This window comes from Callionymus lyra, chromosome 4 (assembly GCF_982586985.1).
Source record: "Callionymus lyra chromosome 4, fCalLyr1.hap1.1, whole genome shotgun sequence".
Classification (NCBI taxonomy): Eukaryota; Metazoa; Chordata; class Actinopteri; order Syngnathiformes; family Callionymidae; genus Callionymus; species Callionymus lyra.
Genome location: NC_141821.1, coordinates 30,769,780 through 30,795,149, shown reverse-complemented (window position 1 = coordinate 30,795,149; position 25,370 = coordinate 30,769,780). Strand labels below are relative to the sequence as shown.

At 42.4% G+C, this 25,370-nt stretch overlaps 4 protein-coding genes across 6 annotated transcripts; 3 read left to right on the top strand and 1 right to left on the bottom strand.

Annotated features, from left to right (window-relative positions):
* The first annotated feature begins 1,738 nt into the window (after nt 1–1,738).
* trip6 (thyroid hormone receptor interactor 6) lies at nt 1,739–8,236 on the top strand. Of its 3 annotated transcripts, none has more exons than XM_087789709.1 (11): nt 1,739–1,825; nt 2,224–2,261; nt 3,828–4,028; nt 4,203–4,309; nt 5,012–5,125; nt 5,204–5,767; nt 5,912–6,005; nt 6,073–6,242; nt 6,305–6,483; nt 6,553–6,673; nt 7,384–8,236. In XM_087789709.1, the coding sequence occupies exons 3-11, from the start codon at nt 3,836–3,838 to the stop codon at nt 7,513–7,515; spliced, it is 1,674 nt and encodes a 557-aa protein (XP_087645835.1). In that variant the 5' UTR covers nt 1,739–1,825; nt 2,224–2,261; nt 3,828–3,835; the 3' UTR covers nt 7,516–8,236. The 3 variants fall into 3 exon arrangements, with proteins under 3 accessions (XP_087645835.1, XP_087645836.1, XP_087645834.1); XM_087789710.1 differs by lacking the exon at nt 1,739–1,825 and adding an exon at nt 2,070–2,138; XM_087789708.1 differs by lacking the exon at nt 1,739–1,825 and having other exon boundaries at nt 2,124–2,261.
* Nucleotides 8,237–12,731: 4,495 nt separating this feature from the next.
* Nucleotides 12,732–16,603, top strand: LOC148082505 (kelch-like protein 33). The gene is made up of 4 exons (XM_087790215.1): nt 12,732–13,425; nt 14,751–15,696; nt 15,762–15,932; nt 16,072–16,603. The coding sequence occupies exons 1-4, from the start codon at nt 12,732–12,734 to the stop codon at nt 16,601–16,603; spliced, it is 2,343 nt and encodes a 780-aa protein (XP_087646341.1).
* Nucleotides 16,604–18,040: 1,437 nt separating this feature from the next.
* cbln11 (cerebellin 11) lies at nt 18,041–19,416 on the top strand. The gene is made up of 3 exons (XM_087790213.1): nt 18,041–18,296; nt 18,516–18,647; nt 19,133–19,416. Exons 1-3 carry the CDS (start codon nt 18,041–18,043, stop codon nt 19,411–19,413), a joined length of 669 nt encoding a protein of 222 aa, XP_087646339.1. The 3' UTR covers nt 19,414–19,416.
* Nucleotides 19,417–19,568: 152 nt separating this feature from the next.
* Nucleotides 19,569–23,853, bottom strand: LOC148082503 (kelch-like protein 33). The gene is made up of 4 exons (XM_087788211.1): nt 22,869–23,853; nt 20,613–21,543; nt 20,382–20,549; nt 19,569–20,111 (listed from the first exon to the last, which is right to left on the bottom strand). The coding sequence occupies exons 1-4, from the start codon at nt 23,815–23,817 to the stop codon at nt 19,589–19,591; spliced, it is 2,571 nt and encodes an 856-aa protein (XP_087644337.1). The 5' UTR covers nt 23,818–23,853; the 3' UTR covers nt 19,569–19,588.
* Nucleotides 23,854–25,370: the final 1,517 nt, after the last annotated feature.

Below are 25,370 nucleotides of genomic sequence, written 5' to 3'. Positions count from 1 at the left end.
GCTTAAATCAGCACTTGTCCAGCTCTAAACAAAGTGTTTAGAGCAGATAAAAACCTCGAGAGGAGCCACTCCTGCTCTTGTCTGATGAGTCCTGGTATCTTCACAAACATTGGAATGTGAGGAAGAAAATATGTTCTCATGTTCTCTCTATGTTCTCAACATGTTCTGTCCATTTGTTGAAGTAACATGGCTTATAGCAGGGGTGAGCAATTAAATGTACTCGGGGGCCAAACGTTAGGCATTGAGACTATTGGGAGGGACTGTCAAGCAAAAAGAGAGGAGCAATAAGCCAAAATATTATGGAAAAAATCAACTAAAAATATATAAAAAATGTCCTATCAAATATATTGACACATACAAAATAAAATTGTTTGCTGTCAGTGTTCTACTCTAACCTCATGAGGGCCGTAGGGACTCCATTTTAGTTCAACTAAAATGGTTAAGATGGTTAAGATGGTTAATAACAAAGTTCAACACATCAAATGTCATTTATATATCATTTAAATAGTAAATAAGTAAGTAAACGTTATTTTTAAAGCGCCTTTCTAGACCAGGGTCACAAAGTGCTTTCACAAACAAAAACAATATACAGCTAAAATACATGCTTTAAAAGATCAAGACACATAAGACTAACACAGAAGTTCCAGAAAATCAAGGAAAAGCTTGCTCAAATAAGAAAGTCTTAAGATGTTTCTTGAAGGAGTCAGTAGATCATCAAACACAGAGGGAGAGGAAGATCGTTCCAAAGCTTAGGAGCAACAGTCTGGAAGGATTTCTCTCCTCTGGTCCTGAACCGTGTGAGAGGAACCATTAGTAGATTCTGATCCACAGACCTCAGAGCCCGAGCTGGGGTGTAAGGCTGGATCAGATCACTGATGTAAGGAGGAGCCTGACCATGAACAGATCTGAAAGTAAGAACCAGAATTTTAAAATTGATCCTGAAAGAAACTGGAAGGCAGTGAAGAGTTTTAAGGATCGGAGAAATGTGAGTTCTTCCAAGAAAACCAGAACAGTGTATTGACCCGAGTCAGCCGACATCATGATGTCACTGGACACTTTCAGTAAAGCTGTCTCCGTAGAGTGATGTTTACGGAAGTCAGACTGAAACTTCTCATGGATGTCGCTCTGATCCAGGAACAAGCTCAGACACCACCTTCTCTAAGATCTTGGACAAGAATGGAAGCTTAGAAATAGGCCTGAAATTACTGAGGTTAGTCGGGTTTCATCTTGCTCACCAGTGCCCAAATATCAGCTAGATTCATAGATAGTTACAGATAGTTGTAATAAAATTTGACTGAATTAGACAAAATTCACCATGTAACGACACACAGATCTATAAAACAAAGAAGTATAAAATCAGACTTGTCAACGATGTTCAGAAATGTACCATTGTGTTTTAAAAACCTCTACTTCTATTTACTGATTCGGAAAAAAAAGCTTTTTGATGACAACAAAATTAAAATGAAACAATACGAAACATAAACTACATTTTAAGGAGTCTACTGCGGCTCTACTTTGAGCATCTCCCAGATGACTTCACTGATGTCTGCACTTCTTTCTCTCCTGTATGACATTGTGACGTCACTACTATACCGTTAGCTTTCTTGAATCATTCACAGCAGTTTTTCTTGTGCATTCATCGAGACAAGTTGGTTCAGTTTCAAGAGCAGCGCAGAAATACCACAGTCTTCTACTGTAAATGAATGTCGTCCAGACCCCCCACGACCCACTCTCTCTCTGGCGCGCACGTTCTCGCGCACACATACGTCACATGTTTGGAATGCTGTGAGCCGCTGCTGCTGCAGGCCTGTGGATCCACGACAAAGTAGGTTACCGAGTCCAAATAAAAACAACAAACTCGCTTTTTTTCGGGCGACTTGCTGAGACTTTTCCAGACGAACTAGCTGTAGATAGCGAGCTAACTCACGAGGCTCGCGTGCGCGCGCGTGCTGCTACAGCTAGCTCAGGAGGTAAACAAGCTAGCAAACAAGTAAACAAGCTGCTATTAAAGTTCATTATCGATAATCGAGCCTCGTTATGGATCGTTAAGTCGCTTCAGTTGTTCTTTTATAAACACGCATGACGCACAAAAACGCCTCCTCGTCCCTCAACTGGGATGTTTTGTTTTATCTCTTACAGTGAGAATCTTTTGCAGTTGAACTGGTTAATGTTGGATTTTGGGTGTAACTGTCTCTTTTCTCCATTTTGTTTTTCCACTTGTAGATGAGACCCAGGCTGAGGAGCGACCTGCTGTTGTGAAGGTATTTCAAACTCTGTGTTTTTACTAGACTTCGTGTACTTTTGCAGACAATAGGATCCCGCTACTGTTATCATGTACATCTTCTTTTATGTCTATGGAAGCATGTTTGTTGAATATATTGTTACGTTTAAACTCTCCTTCGACTCGTTCAGACAAATACAATACCTAACATTTTGCACCATACAAGTAAACATACGACAAGAAATAAAAGGAAAAAAATATATTGAAGTTTTCACATGCACAGGTTTGAGAATACCTCTTTCTTTTTTTGGTTTGGGGTCGTGTTTTGTGTGCTGTCAAATTGCACCCATTCTTTATTTTGTAAAATAAAATGAACACCCGATATCTTCTGTTCATCCACCTTTGTTTTGCTGGCTATCATCAACTTTGACAGTCTCTAAAGTGCTGAAGTAAAATGCATAAAAATACCATATATATAATGTTTTACACATTTAAAATTGTATGTATGTGTTCGTCATGGTACAACACAATCTTTAGTCAATATTTATGTTGTGTAAATGTAAAAACCTTTCTGCCTCGGTCAGTAATTCTACGTTAATATATATATATTTTAATTTAAAGAGAAAAGCTTAAATTCACTGTGAAAGCAGGCTCAATCATCCTCCCATCCATCAATATAATCCTCTTACCAACTGGGACGGCCACATGATCCCTAGACCAGAGTGATTCATTCAAACACGCATCTTTGCTGATTTGGTTCTTTGAATTTCCTCCATGAGACGCACCAACAATAAAACTGACACATTTATAAGCATTCATTTAACGCGTCCAAGGGAGGATTAAAGTTTTGGCTGGCGTCAAAAGAAGTTGTTCCTATTTCCCCTCTCGCGCTGAAATGAGGATGTCAGGTGCAAGTCCGCTCAGCTGTGCACCACATGTTGGTCTGTTGTTGTCAGGCAGGTGTGGACTTGTATAGAGACGTGAGAGTATAAAACATTTCCGATCTCATTTTTGTCCTGGTCTGGAAACCAATACTCCTGTAAACATCTAGGGACAATAACTATTGTGCTTAACAAGCAAAGCACTGTCACTGGCACCTGTGCTCTCTGTACAAGTCTGTGTGTCTGTGTGTGTGTGTGTGTGTGTGTGTGTGTGTGTGTGTGTGTGTGTGTGTGTGTGTGTGTGTGTGTGTGTGTGTGTGTGTGTGTGTGTGTGTGTGTGTGTGTGTGTGTGTGTGTGTGTGTGTGTGTGTGTGTGTGTGTGTGTGTGTGTGTGTGTGTGTGTGTGTCTGTGTGTGTGTGTGTGTCTGTGTGTGTGTGTACGCTAAAGATGGTCAATGCGAGTGCTTTTGCAAAGCAACATTTTCCAGCGTGATTCAGCTGGAAATCCCCGAACAATTAACAATGTCTACCCTCTTCCTTGTCCGCCTCTACATTGTTTACAATTTGTCTGTGTTGCTACTGGAAACAAAAGCATCTCTTAACTGGTAACATGTTGCTAAAATCCAAACGAAGATGTTTGTGCTCATTTAAAAAAAAAAAATGTATTTGTTATTTGGAATACAGTGACTTATTTACTATTTATTCTGTTTTCTTCAAATCTGCAGATCCTGTCATGTCCGGTCCCACCTGGCTGCCACCGAAAACTCTGGACAGTCCAGAGAGAGCCGTCCCACAGATGTCCCATGTAGCTGGCTCTGCGGTTTACCGAGCCCCCAACAAAAAGGGAGCATCTGACTACCCACCTAAATATGGCAACTATGAACAGAATGGAGTAGCCCACAGGTACATGGCTACGGGACCCATAGGTATGGAGATACTTTGATCGATTAAATGTTTCCCCGTCCTCAACTGTAATTATTATTTTACCGCTTGTATCGATGTATCATAATTGCACAAAATGTATATATTTTAGTTTCCCCACCGTGACACTGCACTTTCACTCTTTGAATCTTGCTTTTTTTTTTGTCAATTGCCAACAGGTGGTCCCGTTCATCATTCTCCAAGTGATCATTACTATTCTCCCCCTCATGGTCCTAAAGTAGAGGAGCGCAACTGGAGTCCTCACATGGACAGTTATGAGCTCATGGTAGGTTTGTTTAAAATGACATGTGGCATTTTTCATGTACAGTCAAATGTGGTAAATCACTTGAAATTTTGAAATTTGGAGTTGAGTATCTTTCTTTACGTTTAAAAAAAACAATCCGATACTCATGCTGCATAAAGAATCATGCTAATTCTCCCGTGACCATGTCTGGGGTGATCATGTATGTTTTAAAATGAACAAAAATATTCATCTCAATACTACTACAGTGTTCCTTCTTTATTGTGGAGTTATATTCTTAATGATTCCCGACCCCCCTTTAAATACATTGCAGCTCCTGTGGTTGCTCTGTGTCCATGTTTCCCCCTTTTTTATATATGGAAACGAATATTAATTTATTTTCCTATTGGTTAGGTTCAGGGTTTTACTAGGTCAGTGAAGGTGTCATGAGACTGAGCGAGTGATAGGTGGAGGAAGCGTGTTTTGGTTTCTAGAGTAGGAGAGAAGGAGAGAGAGAGTAAACAGTGCAAGAGGAGAACATCATGTCTGTGGTCTGCTGCCACCTGTGGATCAGTTACCAAATAAAGTTATTTTTAGTAGCCTCGTCAGTCTGGTCTCTATGATATTTTAAAATATCAAGTACCGTATGCGAACAAGGCGTTTACTCCAGTATAGTGTGGTGCCACTTGTATCTGACTAAAGTGCTACATTTTGATTTAAATTTGACTGCATATATTTTCCCATCAGCACCGCGCTCCTGAGAAGCCTCTGGGCCATCACTCGAAGATCGACGCAGACATCGACTCGCTCACGAGCATGCTGGCTGACCTGGACAGCCACCCACAAGACCCCAGCACACAAGTGTGATACTTGGATACTTTAGAAAGTTTTCTATTTCCCCACGTCACAAACTCACAGTCATCTTTTCTGGCTCCACAGCTGTACGACAATGTGCCTTACAACAAATACCTCAGCGGGGATCAGTACAAGTCTGCACACCAGAACCCACCCGCCCCTCAGAGTCGGCCCTCCATGGACTATCCTCCTCATCCCCGGAGCCAATACCACCCTGCCCCCATGTACCACAGTGACCACCACCCTTCCCAGTACTCCACGGCTCACCACCAGCAGGACTACTACTCCCCCTCACCTCCGGCCCCCAAACCTTACCCACAGCCGGTGCCAGCATCGTACACGACCGCCTCCACGCCCACCAGCCCCAGGTTCAGCGTGCAGGTCAAGACCGCCCAGCCGGTCACTTATTCACAGACAGGGAGGCAAGCGGAGCAGGCCTACACACCACCTCCTCCACGGCAGCACGTGTCTCGACCCCCGCCCCAGACCAGTCCACAGGGCTGGTACCCCCAACACTCCCAGACTGCAGACATGCACCCCGACATGGCCTACAAAGGAAGCGGTGGAAGAGTGAACCAGGTGTCCGTGCCCAAAAGAGGGATGGAGAGTAATCAGCCTGTGCAGAGTTCAGCGTATCAGTCCAGTAAGGTAGGAGGACACAAATGTATTGATTTAAAATACCTGTCAGGAAATCATGGAGTGTTCCTTTGTCTTGTTGTTTCTTGCATGTCAATTATTCAACATGCTGACGTTACAATGTTTGATATCCAAGTCCTCTTTTCACTGACTCAGGTGACGGCGTCATCGAAGCCTGAGGAGGAGTTGGATCGACTCACCAAGAAGCTGGTGTACGACATGAACCACCCGCCCGCGGAGGACTACTTTGGTACTTCTCCTTCCTGCTTGACGAGTCGTTCAAAAACAACACTTAACTTTCTCGCCCTCGTCTTCAGGCCGCTGCGCTCGCTGCGGTGACAACGTGGTGGGTGACGGCAGCGGCTGCATCGCCATGGAGCAGGTGTTCCACGTGGAGTGCTTCACGTGCATCACCTGTCACGCTCGGCTGCGAGGACAGCCCTTCTACGCCCTGGACAAGAAGAGTTACTGCGAGACTTGTTACATCGTGAGTACGATGATCGTTGATCCAACGGTTCCTGAAACTAACCAACCTTGCACTTCTTTTAGAGTACCTTAGAGCGATGCTCAAAGTGCTCCAAACCCATCTTGGACCGGATCCTGCGAGCGATGGGGAAGGCCTACCACCCGCGCTGCTTCACCTGCATCGTCTGCAACTGTTGTCTGGACGGCGTGCCCTTCACCGTGGACGCCACCTCTCAGATCCACTGCATCGATGACTTCCACAGGTACACGCAACAATCCAAACATGTGGCGTTGGTGCGTTGTTCCACTCACTGCTCTGATGGTGTGAACAGGAAGTACGCTCCTCGCTGTTCCGTATGCGGCGGGCCCATCATGCCTGAAGTGGGTCAGGAGGAGACGGTTAGGATAGTTGCTCTGGACCGCAGCTTCCATGTCAACTGTTACGTTTGTGAGGTAATGCATCTCAAACACGTGATTACATTTGAACTCAAAACTTATTTCTTTTAAATATCAGTAGAAAACCAACTTTTTTATTCAGACTCCAAAGTTTTGGAGCGTGAAAAGGACAAGAATATTTTTATATACCCTAAAATAAAAAGTTGCGAGTAATTGAATGTATTATTTAAGGGGTGTATTGGCAACATGATATGTATCACGATACTGTAGGAACAAGAATGTAATTGTAGTATTTTCTAAATAATAATAGTACTTGAAAGCTTTGAAAGCTGCTGGAGTCAACTGTATCCTCTCGTTCTCAGTCATCACCGGGATCTATTATAATTTCAGTGTTCCTCCATAGGTGTGCTACATAGGATGTGATGACTGAGGCCACCTAGCGGCCACACGTTTAATTGCAACACAGAAATGAACAACCGCCGTCAATACTTGCATGTCAATTGTACTGTATGTAGTAATATAAAGTTTGTATATATATATACAATTTTATTTTAAACACACTTTATTGAAATATAAACGTAACATTGCAATATATTTATTTAAATTAATTAATTAATTTTATTTTTTTTTTAAATTAGGTACGTTTTTACTAGGTTAGTTAAAACTTACCATAGTAAATGCACTTTTCTGTGTAGTCTCTCACAGTCTCTAAAATACTGCTGTAACAATTCAACATGATAAATGAATTTCCTGGTCTCCCCTCTAAGGAATGTGGCCTACTTCTGTCCTCGGAGGGCGAAGGTCGTGGCTGTTACCCGCTCGACGGCCACATCTTGTGCAAGAGCTGCAGCGCCAGACGTATCCAGGACCTCTCGGCCAAAATCTCCACAGACTGCTGAGCTACTTTGTTTCCGTCCCTGAAGTCAACCAATCACAACATGAGGTTTACAGTCCAGTTTCTGGACTGATTGGATGAAATGTCATTGCTATGGCGCCCCCTGCTGGTACGCAGCCTCGCATCATATTATTTTGTCGTCTCATCTCGGCACATCCACACGTGTTCTGATCGAACAGAAGTCCAACCTGCCGGCAGTTTGGGCTGCAGCCTCACAGGTACATGACATGAGCTCACAAGTGACATCAACTGCTTGTCAATAATGGAAGCACAACCGCGGGTGTTTGCAGTGAATCTTTGCAGTGATGTAGCTCCGTAGAAATGTAGACCAGAGGAATGTTTGATGTTCTCTTGCTTTCTGCTCAATCCTTCCCGCAACATGACAGAATGTGAACGTAAGCTCTGATCGAAGCCCCAATACTTGACTGTTACATGGAAGACCACGGTGTGATGAAGTATTTCTGAAGGAAAACAGGGTGATTGTTGATTACTTGAAAACATTATGCCATAAAATGTACGCCTCACACAACAAGTGTAGTTCTTTTTTTTCTTTTTTTTTGTCCACCCCCACCAGAAGTGTATCAACGAGTGTATGCTTATCAATAGAGGAACTTCATGTACAAAGTATTTTACACACACACACATGTATCCATGTTGTAATTTAAAAAAATGTAGTTCAGTTGTTTGCTATTAAATGTTTTGTACTTTGATTGAGACCAACCTTATTTTGACTTTGTTTTTGTACAGTAATTCGCCCCCCCACCACAGCCACTGCGATATGTAGTAAGTTCACACCATCCCCAATAACTTTTACAGTGACAATAAAAATCACACAAAACGCCTCAATAATGACTCGTATACTGTTCATGAGTCATTCAAGTAGTTTTAAGTTGATGTGTCATCATAAGTTTTATGAAAATATTTTCGTACAAAAATATTAAGGTACCCAAACTACCCAGAGCTGCTTTAATAATGTCTCAGGAAGTGATGATGATCGTCTGACAAACATTTATTTAACTTCATAACTAAACCTCCAGTCCGACCTCCATATTTATTTTCTTATTTAAATAATAATTGTTCAACGTTTGTCTCAACTGGAGCAACCAGTACCTACTTCTAGTAAAATTCACCAGTTTGATCAGAGGGTTCATGTTCTTCTGCTCGGGATGACGTTAAGAATTGAAAATAAATTCTCACATCTTTGGCTTATGATTCAATGAAATAAAATATTTGCACTCAGTTGATTCTCGGGAAGAGACTTCATGAAACGTTCTGTTTATAGACACACAGGCCAGTCAACAGTATTTCATTACAAAAATGTTTAAAAGGAAGAGAAACTTGAGAGATCGTGGAAAGTCAATCTCTTGTCGCTTTCTGACGAAGATGAGTTATTGTGAGTATTGGACGAACAGATGATGTTTGGGTATGAAGTTGGATTTTTTTGCAAATTGTGCTTTTATTTTCCAGAAAATGAAGAGGCTGGTATTGTTGCTGCTCATTTCTCTTGTTAGTGTGAATGTGATCTCAGCAGAAGAAGAGGAAAAAGAAATGGTTCTGTTTCATTATAACCTAAAAAAGAAACGGGGTAATGAGTAACAGATTTGTTTTTCTGTCGAATGAAAAACATGTTTATTGAGTTATGTCACTTTTTTGTTCAGGGAAGCACCAACACATGAAGAAAAGACAGACTGAGGTAGAAGTTCCGGAGCATGCGACACCTCCTCTCCCTCTCCAGTGTAAACCATACGAACACTGCTGAGAAACCTTCAGCTCCTGGTTTTATTAGAACATTTGAACGTCCAGACACTCTTTCACAGCTGCAGAGTAAGATCCAGTCGAACACTGCCAACTTGTGAAAGACTTAAATATTCTGTCTTGACTATCCTTTATCTACCACTGTTTTTCTCTTCGCTGATGAAGACCTTCTCTAAACTATCTCGCTTCAAATAAACCTGCAACGAAACAACATTTCAATGATTTTAATTTTATAATTTTGAGAGTTTGGTTTCACCTCTAAATCAGAGGCAATAAAATAAAACTGGGGCCTAGAAAATGTGTTTTATCTATTCTTTATATACCGCTTCCCTTGGTGTCCCAGCTGCTCAGGGTGAGAGGCAGGGGACTAAACACTGAACAGGTCACAGCTTTATAACTTGATATTGAAGATGATCTTCGAAGAATCAAGAGCTGTGTGTGTAGAAATGGTTCAAGACGGAGGATCCACTGTTGAGCGTTCAAACCAAACAGTTGCAAGAACAACAAGCGAGAGGAGGTGCTGCTGGATCAAGATCACCTGCAGACGCTCTGAGCTCAACCTGCTGCACCTGTAGATGTTGAGCTTCTCGTCAGATGAGGATCTTCACTGTGCTCATGGCTACGGCACTGGTGGTCGCCGCAGGAGGTGGTAGTGAAGTAGGTAAAGTAAGAATGGATTGTCTAATGTTTGTCTAACAAACTTCCTCCTCTAAGGTCTCAAGGAAGATCTTGACCTTTTGGGGAATTGAGCAACAATCCAGAATGTTTTCCACCTTCAGAGACGATCCTCTGACAAAAACGTGAGTCGACGTCGCCACTGGTTTTTACCTGCGACTCATTCATTCTCCTGCACGTTCCTGACTGGACCAGATCAAGATCAGATGTTTGGATTCTCACGTGTACGTCTGATCTTCTTTCTAGATTGGTTGGATCGAGTCGTGATCTTCAGCTCAGCAGTCGTTGTCACACAGAGTCCATTTCTTCGTCAGTCTCTTTATTACTGATCCATCGTCTGGTCTGGCAAGTCAGGGTTGCAGGTTTAAAGACAGCATTGTAGTAGAACAGGAAAGTAAATAAAACATTGTCTATGTACATTTTATCTTTCAAATGTAACTCATGAGATCATGTTCTTCATTGGTTTGGTATTGGATATGTTTTGTGAACTTGAAAGTTTGAAACTAAAATGATTTTGATGCAAATATTTCATTATCATATCATGTCTCAGGAAGTGATGATGATTTTCTGAAAAACACTTATTTAATTTCTTAACCAAATCTTCAGTCCAACCTCAATATTTATTTAATTTGAATGAAAACTGGAGCAGCCACTTAAACTACTTCAGGCAAAATGCTCGAGGCAAATTTTTCCGGAATTCCAAAACCTTTTTCCTGACAAATAATTAAATGATTTCAATCTTCTGAAAAAAAATTATTAAAGAAGGGAGAAGCGAACAAAGGAAGCTCCTTATTTATTATTACTTTATTAATACATAATAAGTCCTCAGGCTATTGACTTTATTAAATTTAATTATTTTAGAGATTCATCAAGAGGAGAATCTTAACTAAATGATCGTCTCGTCTATAGACGTGAACAATAATAATGGAAAATAATATTTAAAAGGAAGATACAATTTGCATAAACAAGTCAATACCTCGTCACCTTAAGACAAAAGAGTTATCGTGAGTGTTGAACGTGAAGGTCAGGTGTTACGATGATAGATTTGCTGGAGTTGTCTTTTTATTTATCCACACATTGAAGACACTGTTGTTGCCGCTCGTTGCTCTTGTGAGCGTGACTGTGATGTCAGATGAAGAAGAAGAAGAAGAGCCAGAGCTACAAACACCATCTTGTGCAGCAGTGAGCAGTGTTGTTAGTCTTGTTCATCAGAAAATCAGTTGGAAATGTTCACCACATAGTTGAGGAGGCAGTTCAAGGATTAAAATAAACCTGATTATTTTTTATTTTATAAAAGTCAACCGGTCTCCAGAGGATGAGCTGAAGTTGGATCTGGTTTTAGAGCAAATATTTATGAAAGGAGGCGGCGGTGAAAACCATGAATCCTGTTTATTGTCAAACGTCAGACTCAACATTACGTTAGTTACAGGTGTTCAAAAGATCACCGTGGATTACTGATGAGGTTGTGAAGGACGGATGGATCTGTCTGTGAGTCGATGTGTCGACGGATGATTCCATGTTGTCATTGTTGGGAGAGGCTCATGCTTGAACAACAAATCCCTGAGAGTTAACTCTCGTCTTTCATACTATTGGATGATTTTTGTAGTTAAACTACTCTATTGAAGTACAATTCTAGCCAGAATCGTAAAATTAAAAAATAAATGAATAGTTGTAATATCAGCTGATCTGTTCTGAAAGTTGAGAGATGGCTCCAAGGCAATTAACTATAATTATATATAATAATAATAATAATAATAATAATAATAATCTCTATTTATATAGCGCCTTTCTAGACCAGGGTCACAAAGCGCTTTGACAGCCATTCACACATACTGATGGGAGTATATATATATATATGTATCAATACATGTGTTGTTTTTCTAATCTCAATTATGTTGCGGTGAAAAAAATGCCTAAAACACATACTAGTATTTTAAAACATGTAAATAAATAATAATAATAAATGTACTCTTCTAATTTTGCTTAAGTTTGGTACATTTTAGTCGACGTTGAGCCATCATGATTCAATGTTACCATTTCAATGTTGAAATCTGTCGTCAAATCAACATTTACTCAACACAAGACAAGCAGATGATGGACGAGGGGACATTTGTGGCCAGAATTTGACAGCGTTTGGACAGAGGTGCGACTCAAAGTAGTCAGTGAATATATGGTTGAATAAATGTTGATTTGCTGCTAGAATTAGTTGAAAATACAACAGTGTTTCAATGTTGTTTCATATATCAATGATGACAATGTTTCAACATTAATTGAATTTATTTTTGCTACCTGGGTAGTGTCTTGTTGATGGACATGCTCTGTCGTGCAGTTGTGGACGGATCTTTTTACTCATGGAAGAATCTGTTTCTCTGAAACCTGCTGCAGACCTTCAACACTTCTAAATAAACACTTAACGTACGAGACAGACGTCTCACTCTTCACTGCAGCAGTTAAACATGTTGACATTTGGATGAAGAAAACAAACAAGAACGTTCCTCTTAAACTGTGTTGATTTGAGTTATTCTGTTGACTCCATAATAGAGAACTGTGAGTATAATAATTCAAAGTATTTATTAACCTACAGTTGTGTTGTTGTTTTCTTGTTTGATTTCTAATAAAACCACCAACCTACTTTTGAAAGTGTCTCTGTGTGAGCGTGTCTATGAATAGCACTTTATTTATATCCACTCATGCAGAGTTGAGTCTCACGGGCAGTCAGATCTGATCTGGACAAACTTTTCCTCAAGACAGGAATAAAACATGTGATCAGGAGAAAAAAAAAAGGCTAAAATGGCGTCTGGAGGATCTTTCCTGCCGCCGGACTGGGAAGAGAAGTGGAGGCAAGAGAAGGAACGAAAGAAACGCAGCATTAACAAAGGAGGAGAGGAGATCGAGAAGGACAGACGGGAGCTGAGGAGGATCGTGGCCTACAATGATGTGAAGATGGGGTTGACAGGTGCCTCTGAGGGACGACAGCTGCCGGACACGATCGATGACCTCCGACCCTATCCCTGCAGGAATCACCCTCACCAGCTCTTCCACGTCCTGGAGAGTTTCCGGGCGTCATCTCTCCTCACAGACATGAGCCTGAGTCTTGTAGATGGAAGCAGCTTCAACGTCCACGCTCTTCTCTTGGCAGCCATCAGCCCTGTGGTAGCTGAACGTCTGCGGGGGATCAGAGAGGGGCCTTCGTCAACAGGGGCCCTGTCACTTCCTGTGGGTTCGGGTGTGAATCGTGTCGGCCTGCAGGGGGTGATAGAGTTCGCCTACACTGGAAGAGTGCCGTCCAACAAGGAGCAGGTCTTCTCTGCAGCGAGTGCTCTGAAGGTTCCTCGACTTCTCCAGAGCAGAGAAGAGACTCTGAAGGCTGATGATAAAGAGTCTCTGGAGCACTTGGAGGTCACACTGAAGACAATCCAGCAACTGTGGGCCGACGGGATCGGATGTGATGTTATATTGAATGTTGATGGAACCTTGTTCTCTGGTCTGTACGCCCAATTTTTTGTTTCCATTGATATACTTATTATTAGTGCTTTGTATTGGCAAGAATCTAGTGATATGATACAATATATTTGTAGAATTGTTCGAGTACTTGACTCTGGCGATGAGAAAAGTCCTTACTGCGAAATTTGTTTTGAATTTGAATGTCCAAACATTCACTTTAAAAGCTGCTGGAGTCAACTGCATCCTCTCGTTCTCAGTTATCAAAGGGATCTCACAGGATTTCATTGTTCCTTTTAACCTTAAAAGGCGTAATAAATATATGCAGATCTGCTGATTCAGACCTCATTTGATTGGCAGATACACTAAAACTGTGCCCAGAAAGGTATGATGAGAACCATTCTAACATAGACCCAGACAGTCCCACTTCATCCCTCAGTCTTCTCAGTAGGATCTGGTGATCAACTGTGTCAAAGGTTGAGGACAGATCCAAGAGAACCAGAACAGTGTATTGACCAGAGTCAGCCGACATCATGATGTCACTGGACACTTTCAGTAAAGCTGTCTCCGTAGAGTGATGTTTACGGAAGCCAGACTGAAACTTCTCATGGATGTCGATTGATCCAGGAACAAAGACAGCTGCTCAGACACCACCTTCTCCAAGATCTTGGACAAGAAAGGGAGCTTAGAAATAGACCTGAAATTACTGAGGTCAGTCGGGTCTAAGCCTGGCTTTTTGAATAAAGTAAGTAAGTAAGTAATTTTTATTTATATAGCGCTTTTCCAGACCAGGGTCACAAAGCGCTTAAACAATCAAACAATCAATAAAGTATATACTTTAAAGGTCAAGATAAAACTGATTACACAACAGGATTTCCAGAAAATCAAGGAAAAGCACAAAATAAAAATGTCTTAAGATGTTTCTTGAAGGAGTCAGTAGATCATCAAACACAGAGAGAGAGGAAGATCGTTCCAAAGCTTAGGAGCAACAGTCTGGAAGGATTTCTCTCCTCTGGTCCTGAGCCGTGTGCGTAGAACCATCAGTAGATTCTGATCCACAGACCTCAGAGCCTGAGCTGGGGTGTAAGGCTGGATCAGATCAGTGATGTAAGGAGGAGCCTGACCATGAATAGTTCTGAAAGTAAGAACCAGAATTTAAAAGTTGATCCTGAAAGAAACTGGAAGCCAGTGAAGAGTTTTAAGGATCGGAGAAATGTGAGTTCTTCTACTAGAGCGGGTCAGAATTCTCGCTGCAGAGTTCTGAATCAACTGCAGGCGAGACAGCTCCTTCTTGTTAAGACATGAAAACAAACGGTTGCAATAGTAAAGTGTGCTTTCAAGTCTGAACAGCTCCTCTGTCTTGTTCAGTCCACAGAGTCGTCCTGGCGGCCTGCAGCGACTACTTTCGCGGCATGTTTACGAGTGGGATGAAGGAGTCCAGTCAGATCTGTGTCGACCTTCCTTTCTTGTCGCCCCCCGACTTGGAGGCTCTGATCAGCTGCTCGTACAGTGGATCCCTGCAGCTCAACTGGGACTGTGTTTTCGAGGTCACCTGCTTGGCTCTTCAGCTGCAGTTTCAGCAGGCCATCACCACCTGCCTGGACTTCATGAGAACAGAACTCTCTGCTACCACCTGTCTGGATGTGATGTCTTTTTCCGAAGCCTATGGGTTCTCAGAACTTCTTGAAGAAGCTCACGACTACCTACTGGTGAACTTTTGGGAGGTTTCAGCCACGGCTAAGTTTCTAGACCTATCGGTGGACAAGCTGCTGGACATACTTTGCAGTGATGGTCTTTGCGCTCCGTCTGAACTGGCAGTTTTCCGATCAGTGATCTCGTGGGTAGAAGCGAATCCCCAGGACAGGCTTGATAAAGTCAACCTTCTCATGAAAGGCGTCCGCTTCAATCTAATGACTTTCAGGGAGTTTCGTGAAGTACGAGCTATAAACTTGCGAATGGAATGCTCAGGATCCAAGGACATGGAACTGTACAGTTCTGCACTCAAGGAATTTGGCGTGAGCCTCCAGAATAATCAACAATTCAGGGTTCGACATCCAAGAGATGTGCTGGTGCTGGTAGGTGGAGATCAGCTGAACCCAAACATGGGTCAAAGAATACCGAGTAGAGAGATGTGGTTCGCAAACTCGCTCAGCAGCGGCACTGGTTTAGTGAGAAAGATGGAGTGGAGGAGACTGGGGGAGATTCCAGAACAACCAAAGTTTAGACACGGCCTCGCATCGATGAGAGGGCGTCTGTATGTGATGGGAGGATGCTTCTACTACACCAAGAATGACATGATGAACTCCTGCTTCAGGTGATTCTGTGCCAGGGTTGACGTGGTAACTTGAGTCCTCAAGCGCTTTTCTTCTCCTCTGCCAGCTTCCATCCCGAGGAGAACAGCTGGAGGAAGCTAGCCAACATGCAGGAGGTCAGAAGTAATTTCTCAGTGGTGGCTCATGGGGAACGACTTTATGCAATTGGTGGAGACAGAGAAGTTAATACCAACATAGACAGTGTGGAGATGTACAACCCTGACGACGACTGCTGGAGGTACGACAGGCTTAGCAGTTCAAAAATGTACCTTTCAAATAAGTCTGGAATTAGCCATAAATGTTGATCCTCAACTGAGGTTTAAGTTTTCTTAATTTCTTTATTCCGTGTAACTTGGATGATACTTTCTATCTTTCAGTTTTGTTCGGCCGTTGGACTGTGCTCTGAGTGGTCACGCTGCTACAGTGCTACGAGGAGAAATCTACATCACGGGAGGTTTCAACTGCAAGTATGTTTGTCTAACATCCACGTTCAGGTACCGCCCGGACACCGGAGCCACATACCTGGCAGACATGGACCAGGATCGTGCCCAGCACTGCATGGAAACCCTGCGGGGTCGCCTCTATGTAGCTGGTGGAGTTTGTAATCAAAGAAAGTTTTATACAGACCGACTCACCTGCGAGATGTTCGACCCTGTTGCCCAATCCTGGACCTCTTTCCCCCCACTTCCTGTTCCACACGTAGGCGCCGCCTCTGCCGTCCTGGAGGAAATGATCTACGTCCTGGGGGGCTACTGCCTAGAGGATCACAGCGAGTCGGGGCTGGTGCACCGCTTCAACACCAGCATGCAGCGATGGGAGAACATGGGCAGTCTGCCAGGTGCTGTTGCTGATGTGAAGGCCTGTTTGTTGAGGCTGCCACAGCACTTGAGGCAAAGACTCCATGAGTGAGAGTTTTGTTTTCTGAAGGGAAATAAACCAACAGTAACCATACTTTCTGCAGCAGGATTGATTTCTAATTTGGTTAAAATATGAATATTGCTCGTCCAGCATAGAATGCCAGGAGTAATTAGGTAATAAGAAAAATCAATTGGAGACATGGACAAGAAAAAAGTGAAAACAAATATCGAAATACATTTAAATTAACTTCATACACTCATTTATAAGGCTAAGGGCAAATAAATGCACACAGACATGTGTATATTAATAAGAATTTCTGCTTTACTAAAAGGCTATTTGCATCAATTTGTTTACTGATTGGTCTTTTTTTCCTCATGTCAGTTACACAGTTAGACCCGTGTGGCTTTGATGCAAATCAAATCCTGTCCCAATGGTTCAAATGTGTGAGACTTTGTTCACTTATAGTTCAAAACCTGCTTAACATTAATATAGTGCCAGGTTTTTTTATTATGATTAAATATCGAATCCTCCATTTAGCGTCCTCCATCCACTGACTCGACTGCAATATAGCACATTATATTTTTAATTTATATAAGGATTTGAAGCAGTCAAAGTGTAACGCAAAATGGCTGAGGAAAGAGATGAGGTGCAGTGCAGAAGATACATTTTTTCCTTCTCGATAAAATAGGGGCATCAAGGATGAAGGAATATCATTAAAAAACGTTTTGATTTATTTGTTGTGACAGGTTTACTCTAGAAAAAAGACCTGTTAATTAAAGGGTAACTAATGTGTTAATTTAAGTGTATCTTGGACCACTTTTGTGTCTGTTTGTACAAAACTCTCTTTTAATTGAAAGATTTACAGTAGAAAAAAAACTTCCTAACATGGTCATGATGAGAGACTTACTGCATCTTGGAGAGGAAGACTCCAACATTTGAAACATGTGAGTGAGTGAAGAGCATTTGGTTTTCCTATTAGTTGTCGTTAATATTTCTTTCAGACTTGATGGAATTTTGGTTTAAAATCTGATCAAATTCACGACAGTAATGTGTTGGTCCAGACGAGTTCGCCCAGTGACACTAGCGTATCAGAACATTCAGAGTCTTCAGTGCTTTAAAACACACTTTGAACAGACTTGTTTAAACTCGACACTGAAAATTGTTGAGTAACTATTCTTTAGTGGACACACAGTCCAGCTGGTATTTTTAACCTCTGAAAAGAGCAAAGAGGTAGTAGGGTTAAAAACTCAAGTTGCTACTGTTGATTCTTAATGTTCTCAATGACTCTTGTCTAAATTGTGTCCATTGGAAAAGCTATTTAATGTAAAGCCTATGTCTTAAAAAACTAATTCCAGAGATCTAATCAGTCTGGCACATTCCCTTGAAGTTTGACATGACTAAACATGACTTAGCGTTTACATCATAACTGACGACCTGACGTATGTATATAAGGCAGAGAAAGTTCTTCCAGGAAATTTGCAAGAGAACATGGAGCTCAGGGCTTTGCTGGTTCTGCCTCTGCTGGGCTTATTTTTGATAGAGTCAGGGTCAGCCCAGAGAGGCGACAGTGGTGTCCCCACTGAGAGGACGATAGTGGACCTGGTAAAGAAACTGGTGGAGAAGGTGGAAGATGTGGAGCGATGGAAGAACGAGACTGAAGCGCTTCAGGCCAGGCTTAATGGAACTATCGATGAGCTTGACAGACAGAAGGTGGAAGTCAAGGGTCTGAAGAAGGAGAACAAAGGTAGGTGGGGTCCTGAATAAAGTCTTTGAATCATCGAGACGGTTGAGCTGACTAAATACTTACATCCACAGATATTCAAACAAGGCTGGCTGCAGCGGAGGAGGCCATTGAGAAAGTGACACAAAGAACTAACGAGAGTAATTTGATCAATGCATATTTTTTAAAAGTATGTTCTATATATTAACAATGAGTGGATTCTTTTTTCGATGTCCTCGACAGATTTCAAGAAGATTGCATTCTCCACCTCGCTGGCTCAGTCTGGAGAGCTGTTTCAAGGACCGTGCACTGATAAAACTCTGATATTCAAGAGAGTCTTCTCGAATGTTGGCAATGGCTATGACGTGGAGACGGGTAATTCAAGTTATTAATGCTCCTTATAAGTACTGAAAGAACTTCTAACTAAAGCTCTTACACTTAATTTTTTCCAGCATACAAAAGAGACACAAAGATTTAATCATCTCTTGAATTATAGATGCTTAAAATCCTAACAATAGCTTCACTAACAAGCTAATGAGTTATAGTAAGCCTTGTAATTTGTCTGCTCACCACAAGAGTGCGCCAAATTTCACTCGCTTAGTAAATTTCATTTCATTGGTCACTTGTTTGACTAGCAGTCCCTGGGATGTTTTTTTTAGCCTCCAGGCACAGAACAACCATCTTGGTAGTCATTTAAGCATTTTATATTTATTTAGAACAGACCAGGATCAGACACAAACATATTTACACAAACATAACTGGACAAAAATAAAATGATTCATTACTTCAAGTGTGCAACGGCTAACGCAGGACGAATGACTCTTTCAAGCCTTTCCCTGAATGCGTTGTTTATGTTGCAGGGGTCTTCACTGCTCCCATAGAGGGTCTCTACTTCTTCAGCTTCAGCACCTACGGCTACAACACTCACCTGGTGGGCGCCATTCTAATGAAGAACGACGAGCGTCAGACATCCACCTACGAAAGCGTGTCCGTGGACGGCTCGGACAGCAGCAGCAACTCCGTCGTCCTCCATCTTGTTGCTGGTGACAGAGTTTATGTGGAATTGTGGGACCACGCCCGAGTGTTTGATAACCAGAACGGACACACAACCTTCACTGGATTCCTGATATTCCCCCACTAATGGTTAAATTACAAAGTAGAATTAAAGTTAATAATCGTGTAATAAAGCATTTTCAGCCTAATTCACAAATGTGTTTTTTTTTTCCCAAAAGATAACAAACCACTTGTTACCTGAATATCAGTTGACTGCGAGTGATCAGCCATTAACACCATAACACCATATCTTTGGAGATAAACTACAATCGCACATGTGCAGGTAAACAGAGAACAGCTGCTCTGATGTCATTGTTAGGCCCGGCGGTTTTGCCCATGTTCTCCCATCTCCGGACGGCTGGATCGTAACGATGCACAATCTTTCTCTCGCTGTAGTCTTCTCGGCTGTAGCCGCCAAGCACATAAAACCTTCCTTCTAAGACAGCACTTCCTGCTCCCACGTGGGGTACTGGTAGAGATGTGAAGGCGGTCCAGGAGTCCGTCGCCGGGCTGTAGACCTCACAGTCCAACTGGTCCACCACAGTCTCTCCATCCTCTGCTGTGAAGCCGCCCGCTACATAAAGATGGTCACCCAGGGTCTCCATGCAGTGGTGAGCTCGTGGTTTTGACATGCGCGCCAGGTTGGTACTTCCTGTGTCTGGCTGATAGAGAATCATAGACGCTAGACATTTGACATCGTTGTTCATACCCCCTGAGACATAGATCTGCCCGTGTAAGACTCTTGCTATGTGGCCTCCGAGGGGAAGATTTAGAGGCCTTGTGAAGCTGGAACAGAGATTAGCAAAGCTTTACAGTGTCTGGTGAACACAACATATGCACTAATGTACGAGGAATATCTAAAAATGGAAGGCTTGAGAGGGTTTTAAACTCTGCAGGTTCAGAGACGGTCATGAACATGGGTTCATGGGTTACGAGAAGGTAAATATTAAGTATCTAAATTTGTGTTTTTTTTTTTAATTTTATGGCACTTTTAGATGTGCAGACAACTTATGGTCAATACTTTTCAAATATTCCTCATATGAAGCTGTTACCTACCTCCAAGAATTTGAGGTGGGACTGTATCGTTCGACGCTCTCCAGATAGTCCGGGTCACTGTTTCCACCGATGGCAAACATGTACCCGTCAAGGACCACCATAGAGAAGGTGCATCGGTGTTCCTTCATGTCTGCCAATCGCTCCCAGCTGTTTTCAAGAGGGTTGTATCTGAAGATGTTTTAAATAAGAAGTCAGTGCGCTTTACTTGTCCAGAACATCTGGATTTCTTACCTGTAAACGGAATTAAGAGAGTCACCAATCCCGTAATACTTGTTGCCCCCAAACACGTATAGTTGCTCTTTGAACACGGCAACTTCGTGGGAGAACCTCGCGGGCTCTGGCATTTCACCAAGCAATCTCCACTCCATGGCTTTTTTTATCCCTGTCTGGTTCATCAGGGAATTTCCAAACCAGACATCTCCAGTGATGTTCCTGACAGCCATGTCCTCTGAGATCTGGTCACCACCACACACCACCAGAATCTCTTTCGGCAGATAGACACGACACTGACTCGTTGTCTCGGACCAGAACTCGTCGTGAACGGCTTCGTAGATATCTGCCAGTCTTCGGTCCGACCACATTTTCAAAGATCGTACCTCTTTGAACTCCTTGAAGGACATCAGAGGGAAGTGGATGGTCTTCATCAACTGTTTAGCAAGTTGAAACCTTCTCTTGGGTTTTGTTTGGATCCAGTTTGCCACGGCTCTGAATACAACCAGTTCACAAGGAACATCGAGCGAGCTGCTTCTCAGATATCTCAGCAGTTGTTTGGCTGGAAGGTCTTTGAACTTGGCGGTCCGCGACACATTCGGAAATTGTCGCAGGACATAATCATTAGCGAGTCCAAGGAGATGTGTCATCTGATAGGCCTCAGCAAAGGACGCAACATCGAGGCAAGAGTGTGGGTTTAGTTCTTCTTGAAGGTATTTCAGGCTCAACGACAGTGCAGGTTGCAACTGAAGCTGGAGAGAGAGGCAGGTGACTTCGAAAACACAACTCCAACTGAGGAGGATCGACCCCGTGTAAGATGCTCCAATGAGAACTTTCAGTTGAGCGGCGGGGATGAAGGGGAGATGGATACGTGGCTGTAGGGACTCCCTCATGCCCAGGGTGAACATGCCTCGAAAGTAATCACTGCCGGCAGCCAGGATGACTCTGTGGACTAGAGGAGAGATGTGTGCAGTGTTTGTTTGTATGTTCCAACAAATGTAGGTCAAAACATGCATGCGGTTGTCAATTCATTATCAAGGTTTATGTCAGAGTCGCCTCAGAATAATAGTTTTGCTGCAACAGATAAGAAAAGAATTGAAAAGTTTTGGTCCTTTAGGTTTGACTTTTCGGAAACTCAAATTTCCAAGCTTCTAGATTTTGGCGAGAAAACTTGTTGTTAATGAGTGATTTGTATAATGTATTTGTGAATGATGTGTTTGTGTCTTCTCGTTTAGACTATTGAAACAGTTTATTTTGGTGTCTAAACAAGAAGGAGCTGTCTCACCTGCAGTTAATGCAAAACTCTGCAGCAAGAATTCTAACCCGCTCTAGTAGAAGAACTCACATTTCTCCGATCCTTAAAACTCTTCACTGGTTGCCAGTTTCTTTCAGGATCAGTTTAAAAATTCTGGTTCTTACTTTCAGATCTCAGGCTCCTCCTTACATCAGTGATCTGATCCAGCCTTACACCCCAGCTCGGGTTCTGAGGTCTGTGGATCAGAATCTACTGATGGTTTCTGAACACGCTTCCGGACCAGAGGAGAGTAATTCTTCCAGACTGTTGCTCCTAAGCTTTGGAACGATATTCCTCTCCCTATGTGTTTGATGATCTACTGACTCCTTCAAGAAGACATTCTTATTTGTGCTTTTCCCTGATTTATTAAAACTCCTTTGTTTGACTTATGTGTCTTGAACTTAAAGCACTTTGTGACCCTGGTCTAGAAAGGCGCTTTAAAAATAACCATTACTTACTTACTTGATGCTGGTGGAACTTTCACAGTATTTTTTTCCAGTCTTGGTAATGAGCACACCCTTCCAGTACTTGGTCAAAGTTACGATACTTGGCAGGATGAACATAAGGTCAGAAATATCTACACAGTTCTGCCTCCACAGGAATGCTGAAGCTTCCCGCTGCTCTTTGACACCAGAATTGATACCAATTGATATTTAAGTGCACTTCATTCATGATACCAATCTTGTGCATTGTTTTCATAATGTTTTTCTTAAAATGATTCCCAATAACACGTCCAACACTAATGAAACCTGTCTGTTATTATACATTTATTCATTGTTTTATGATGCAAACAATGAACTGAATTACTTTAATTTACAAGTTTTACTTAGTCTTGGTTTATTCTATGCGGAATTCTATTCTATGCAAAATAAAGTATTATTTTGCCTTTTGGTAATTAGTTTGAATATCGTGGAAAGTCATTAATGCATTTGTTTTTTAAAGTTAAGTTAGTTTCATTCATTCATTTATTAAAGCTAACTCACCATGGAAGGATGTCCCAGGAACCTCCAGAATGACATCACAGCCCACTTTCTCCTCCTGAAGCTGCTGGATGGCCTGAAGACTGATGTTTATTTGCTGCACACTAGACACGCCGTCGTCTGTTGGCTCCTGGTTTGAGACCCAACTCTCTCTAGCACACAGATCCACAACTCTTTCCACACCAAGGGTTTCCGCCGCAGCTTTAATGTCTCCAATGGTACGGTTGTTAAGGTTTGATATACGTCCTGTGTATGCAAACTCAACAATGGCTTTCAGCCCGTCCTGATTGACTTCCAAACGTATTGACCTTTGGACGACCTTTCTGTGGTGCCTTACACCCAGGTCACACAGAGCTTCCCTGACCAGGGAGCTGACAGCTGCCAGCACGGGAGCGTGGACACACATTGTTGCTCCATCTTTGGTGATCAGCGAGAGGTCGGTGAGAAGAGATGACTCTCTGAATGCAGACAGAGTGAGGAACAATTCGGACGCGTGATCATCTTTGCAGTAGAGTGTCTGAACGCTTTCATCATAACCCTCGTCCTCTGTTGAATCTTCTGCTATCTCATCATCTGTAGACTCATCCTCTTCCTCTTCCAGCATCTTGTTTCTTCCGTCAAAGAAATCATATTCCGATGCATCTTGTTCAATCTTCTCCTCCAATCCTGAACCTTCACCAGCTTTGACTGAGACTTCAGAGAAGTGTGGTTGTTGAGTCCTCTCCGCCTCCTGATGATCACTATTGTCTCCCTTCAGCTCCTCTTCTTCTTCCTCTTGAGTGGACTCTTCTTCTTCTTTAGCGACTTCATCTTCAGATGCACTCGCAGCCACCATTTCTCCTATTCTATCCTTCAACTTAGCACCTTCATCACTATTCTCCTCCCGGTCATCGTGTGCCACTTCTGGATCAACCCCCTGATCCATCACCTCGTACGATTCCTCTTCCACCATTTTTGCAGCTAATTCATCAACTCCTGGGATTTCTGACTCCTCTCCACTCCCCACTTCACTTTCCTCTCCATCATCATCTTCACCTGCGATCCCTTCGCCCATGTCTTCTTGCTTCCATCGCATCCCTCTCCACCTCGGCCTCCTCTGCTCCTCCGTCTCTCTGTTCCAGTGAGACCAGCCTTCAGGTTGGCGGAGGTTGGCCACTTCCATTCTCCTACTTGAAACTGTTGACCAGAATAAAAAAGGGCTCTGTTGTTCTGCAGAGCTGTGACTGAAACCTCCTTCACTTGAAACTGTTGACCAGAAAATAAAAAAGGGCTCTGTTGTTCTGCAGAGCTGTGACTGAAACCTCCTTCACCTCCCTTTCTCACCCCTTGTCCTTCCCTCTCTCCTCCTCCAAGAGAATGACAAGAGTGGTAGGAGTGCCATTATGAAGCCAGACAACTGTCTATATTCGGTTCATAAGCTGGAAGCTGTTTAAATGACAAATGCCTTCATGAAGCTTCCACACACAAGCTCTATAAATACAAGTCAAGGACATAAGTCTTGAGCATTGTCAGTCTTAAAGGTTTGGCCAACTAAGATACCACAGATGTGTTGGAGTCACAATATATATAGAAATGTAGACGTGTCTTTGTATGCATTATAGAGTTTATAGTATGGGTGGTGGAGGTTTCCTTGTTCATGTTTGTGAATAAAGTTGAAGGCCATAGGTAGTCCAGATGTGGCTTGCAGGCGGGGACTTTCAGAACAATGTCTTTAACTCTTTTACTCTTCTTTTTTCAAATGCCATTTTCTTTTTTTCACCTCTCTGTCATCCTCCTACATTTATATATTTTCTCAACGTGTCTTTAATTGTGGTTCCAAAATAGGTTCCTGAGGTTTAAACAAGAATTCAGGAAAATGACAAACATTTTGAATACTTTTCAGTGCATTTACTGTTTGGACCGCTTTAATGATGCTGCCTTAAAAACTGAGACCTAGAATGTTGTATCAATGGGATCTTCTACCAAACAAGTCTGAAAGATGAACCTTTATTTTGTCTTTTATCATATTGTTGTTATTATTGAGCCTTTTTTTAAATAAATCACATTTATTATTTTATGTAAAGCTTGAGCCTTGAGACAATGAACGTCAGCTTTCTTATTAATTTTATTATTGTCATTTATTTTTAACCGGCTGCTCACCCTCTCATGGCTGCTGGATTAAAATTCCCTGGCTATGATCAGACACTTTCATATATCAGTATTAAATACCTAGAGGGTCACATGGAGGGTCAGATTGCTTCTTATCATCCAAACACTGAGGAATCTGGGGCAGGGATCAAGGGACGTGGCAGGCCGTGGAGGCGGTGTGTGTGTGTGTGTGTGTGTGTGTGTGTGTGTGTGTGTGTGTGTGTGTGGGGGTGTGTGTGTGTGTGTGTGTGTGTGTGTGTGTGTGTGTGTGTGTGTGTGTGGCGACCAACGCATTAACACCTGTCATAGTTGTGATGTCAAAGAAAGAAAACAGCGGGGCCACAATGCAACCTTGAAGTTGAAAAGAAATACTCGGGT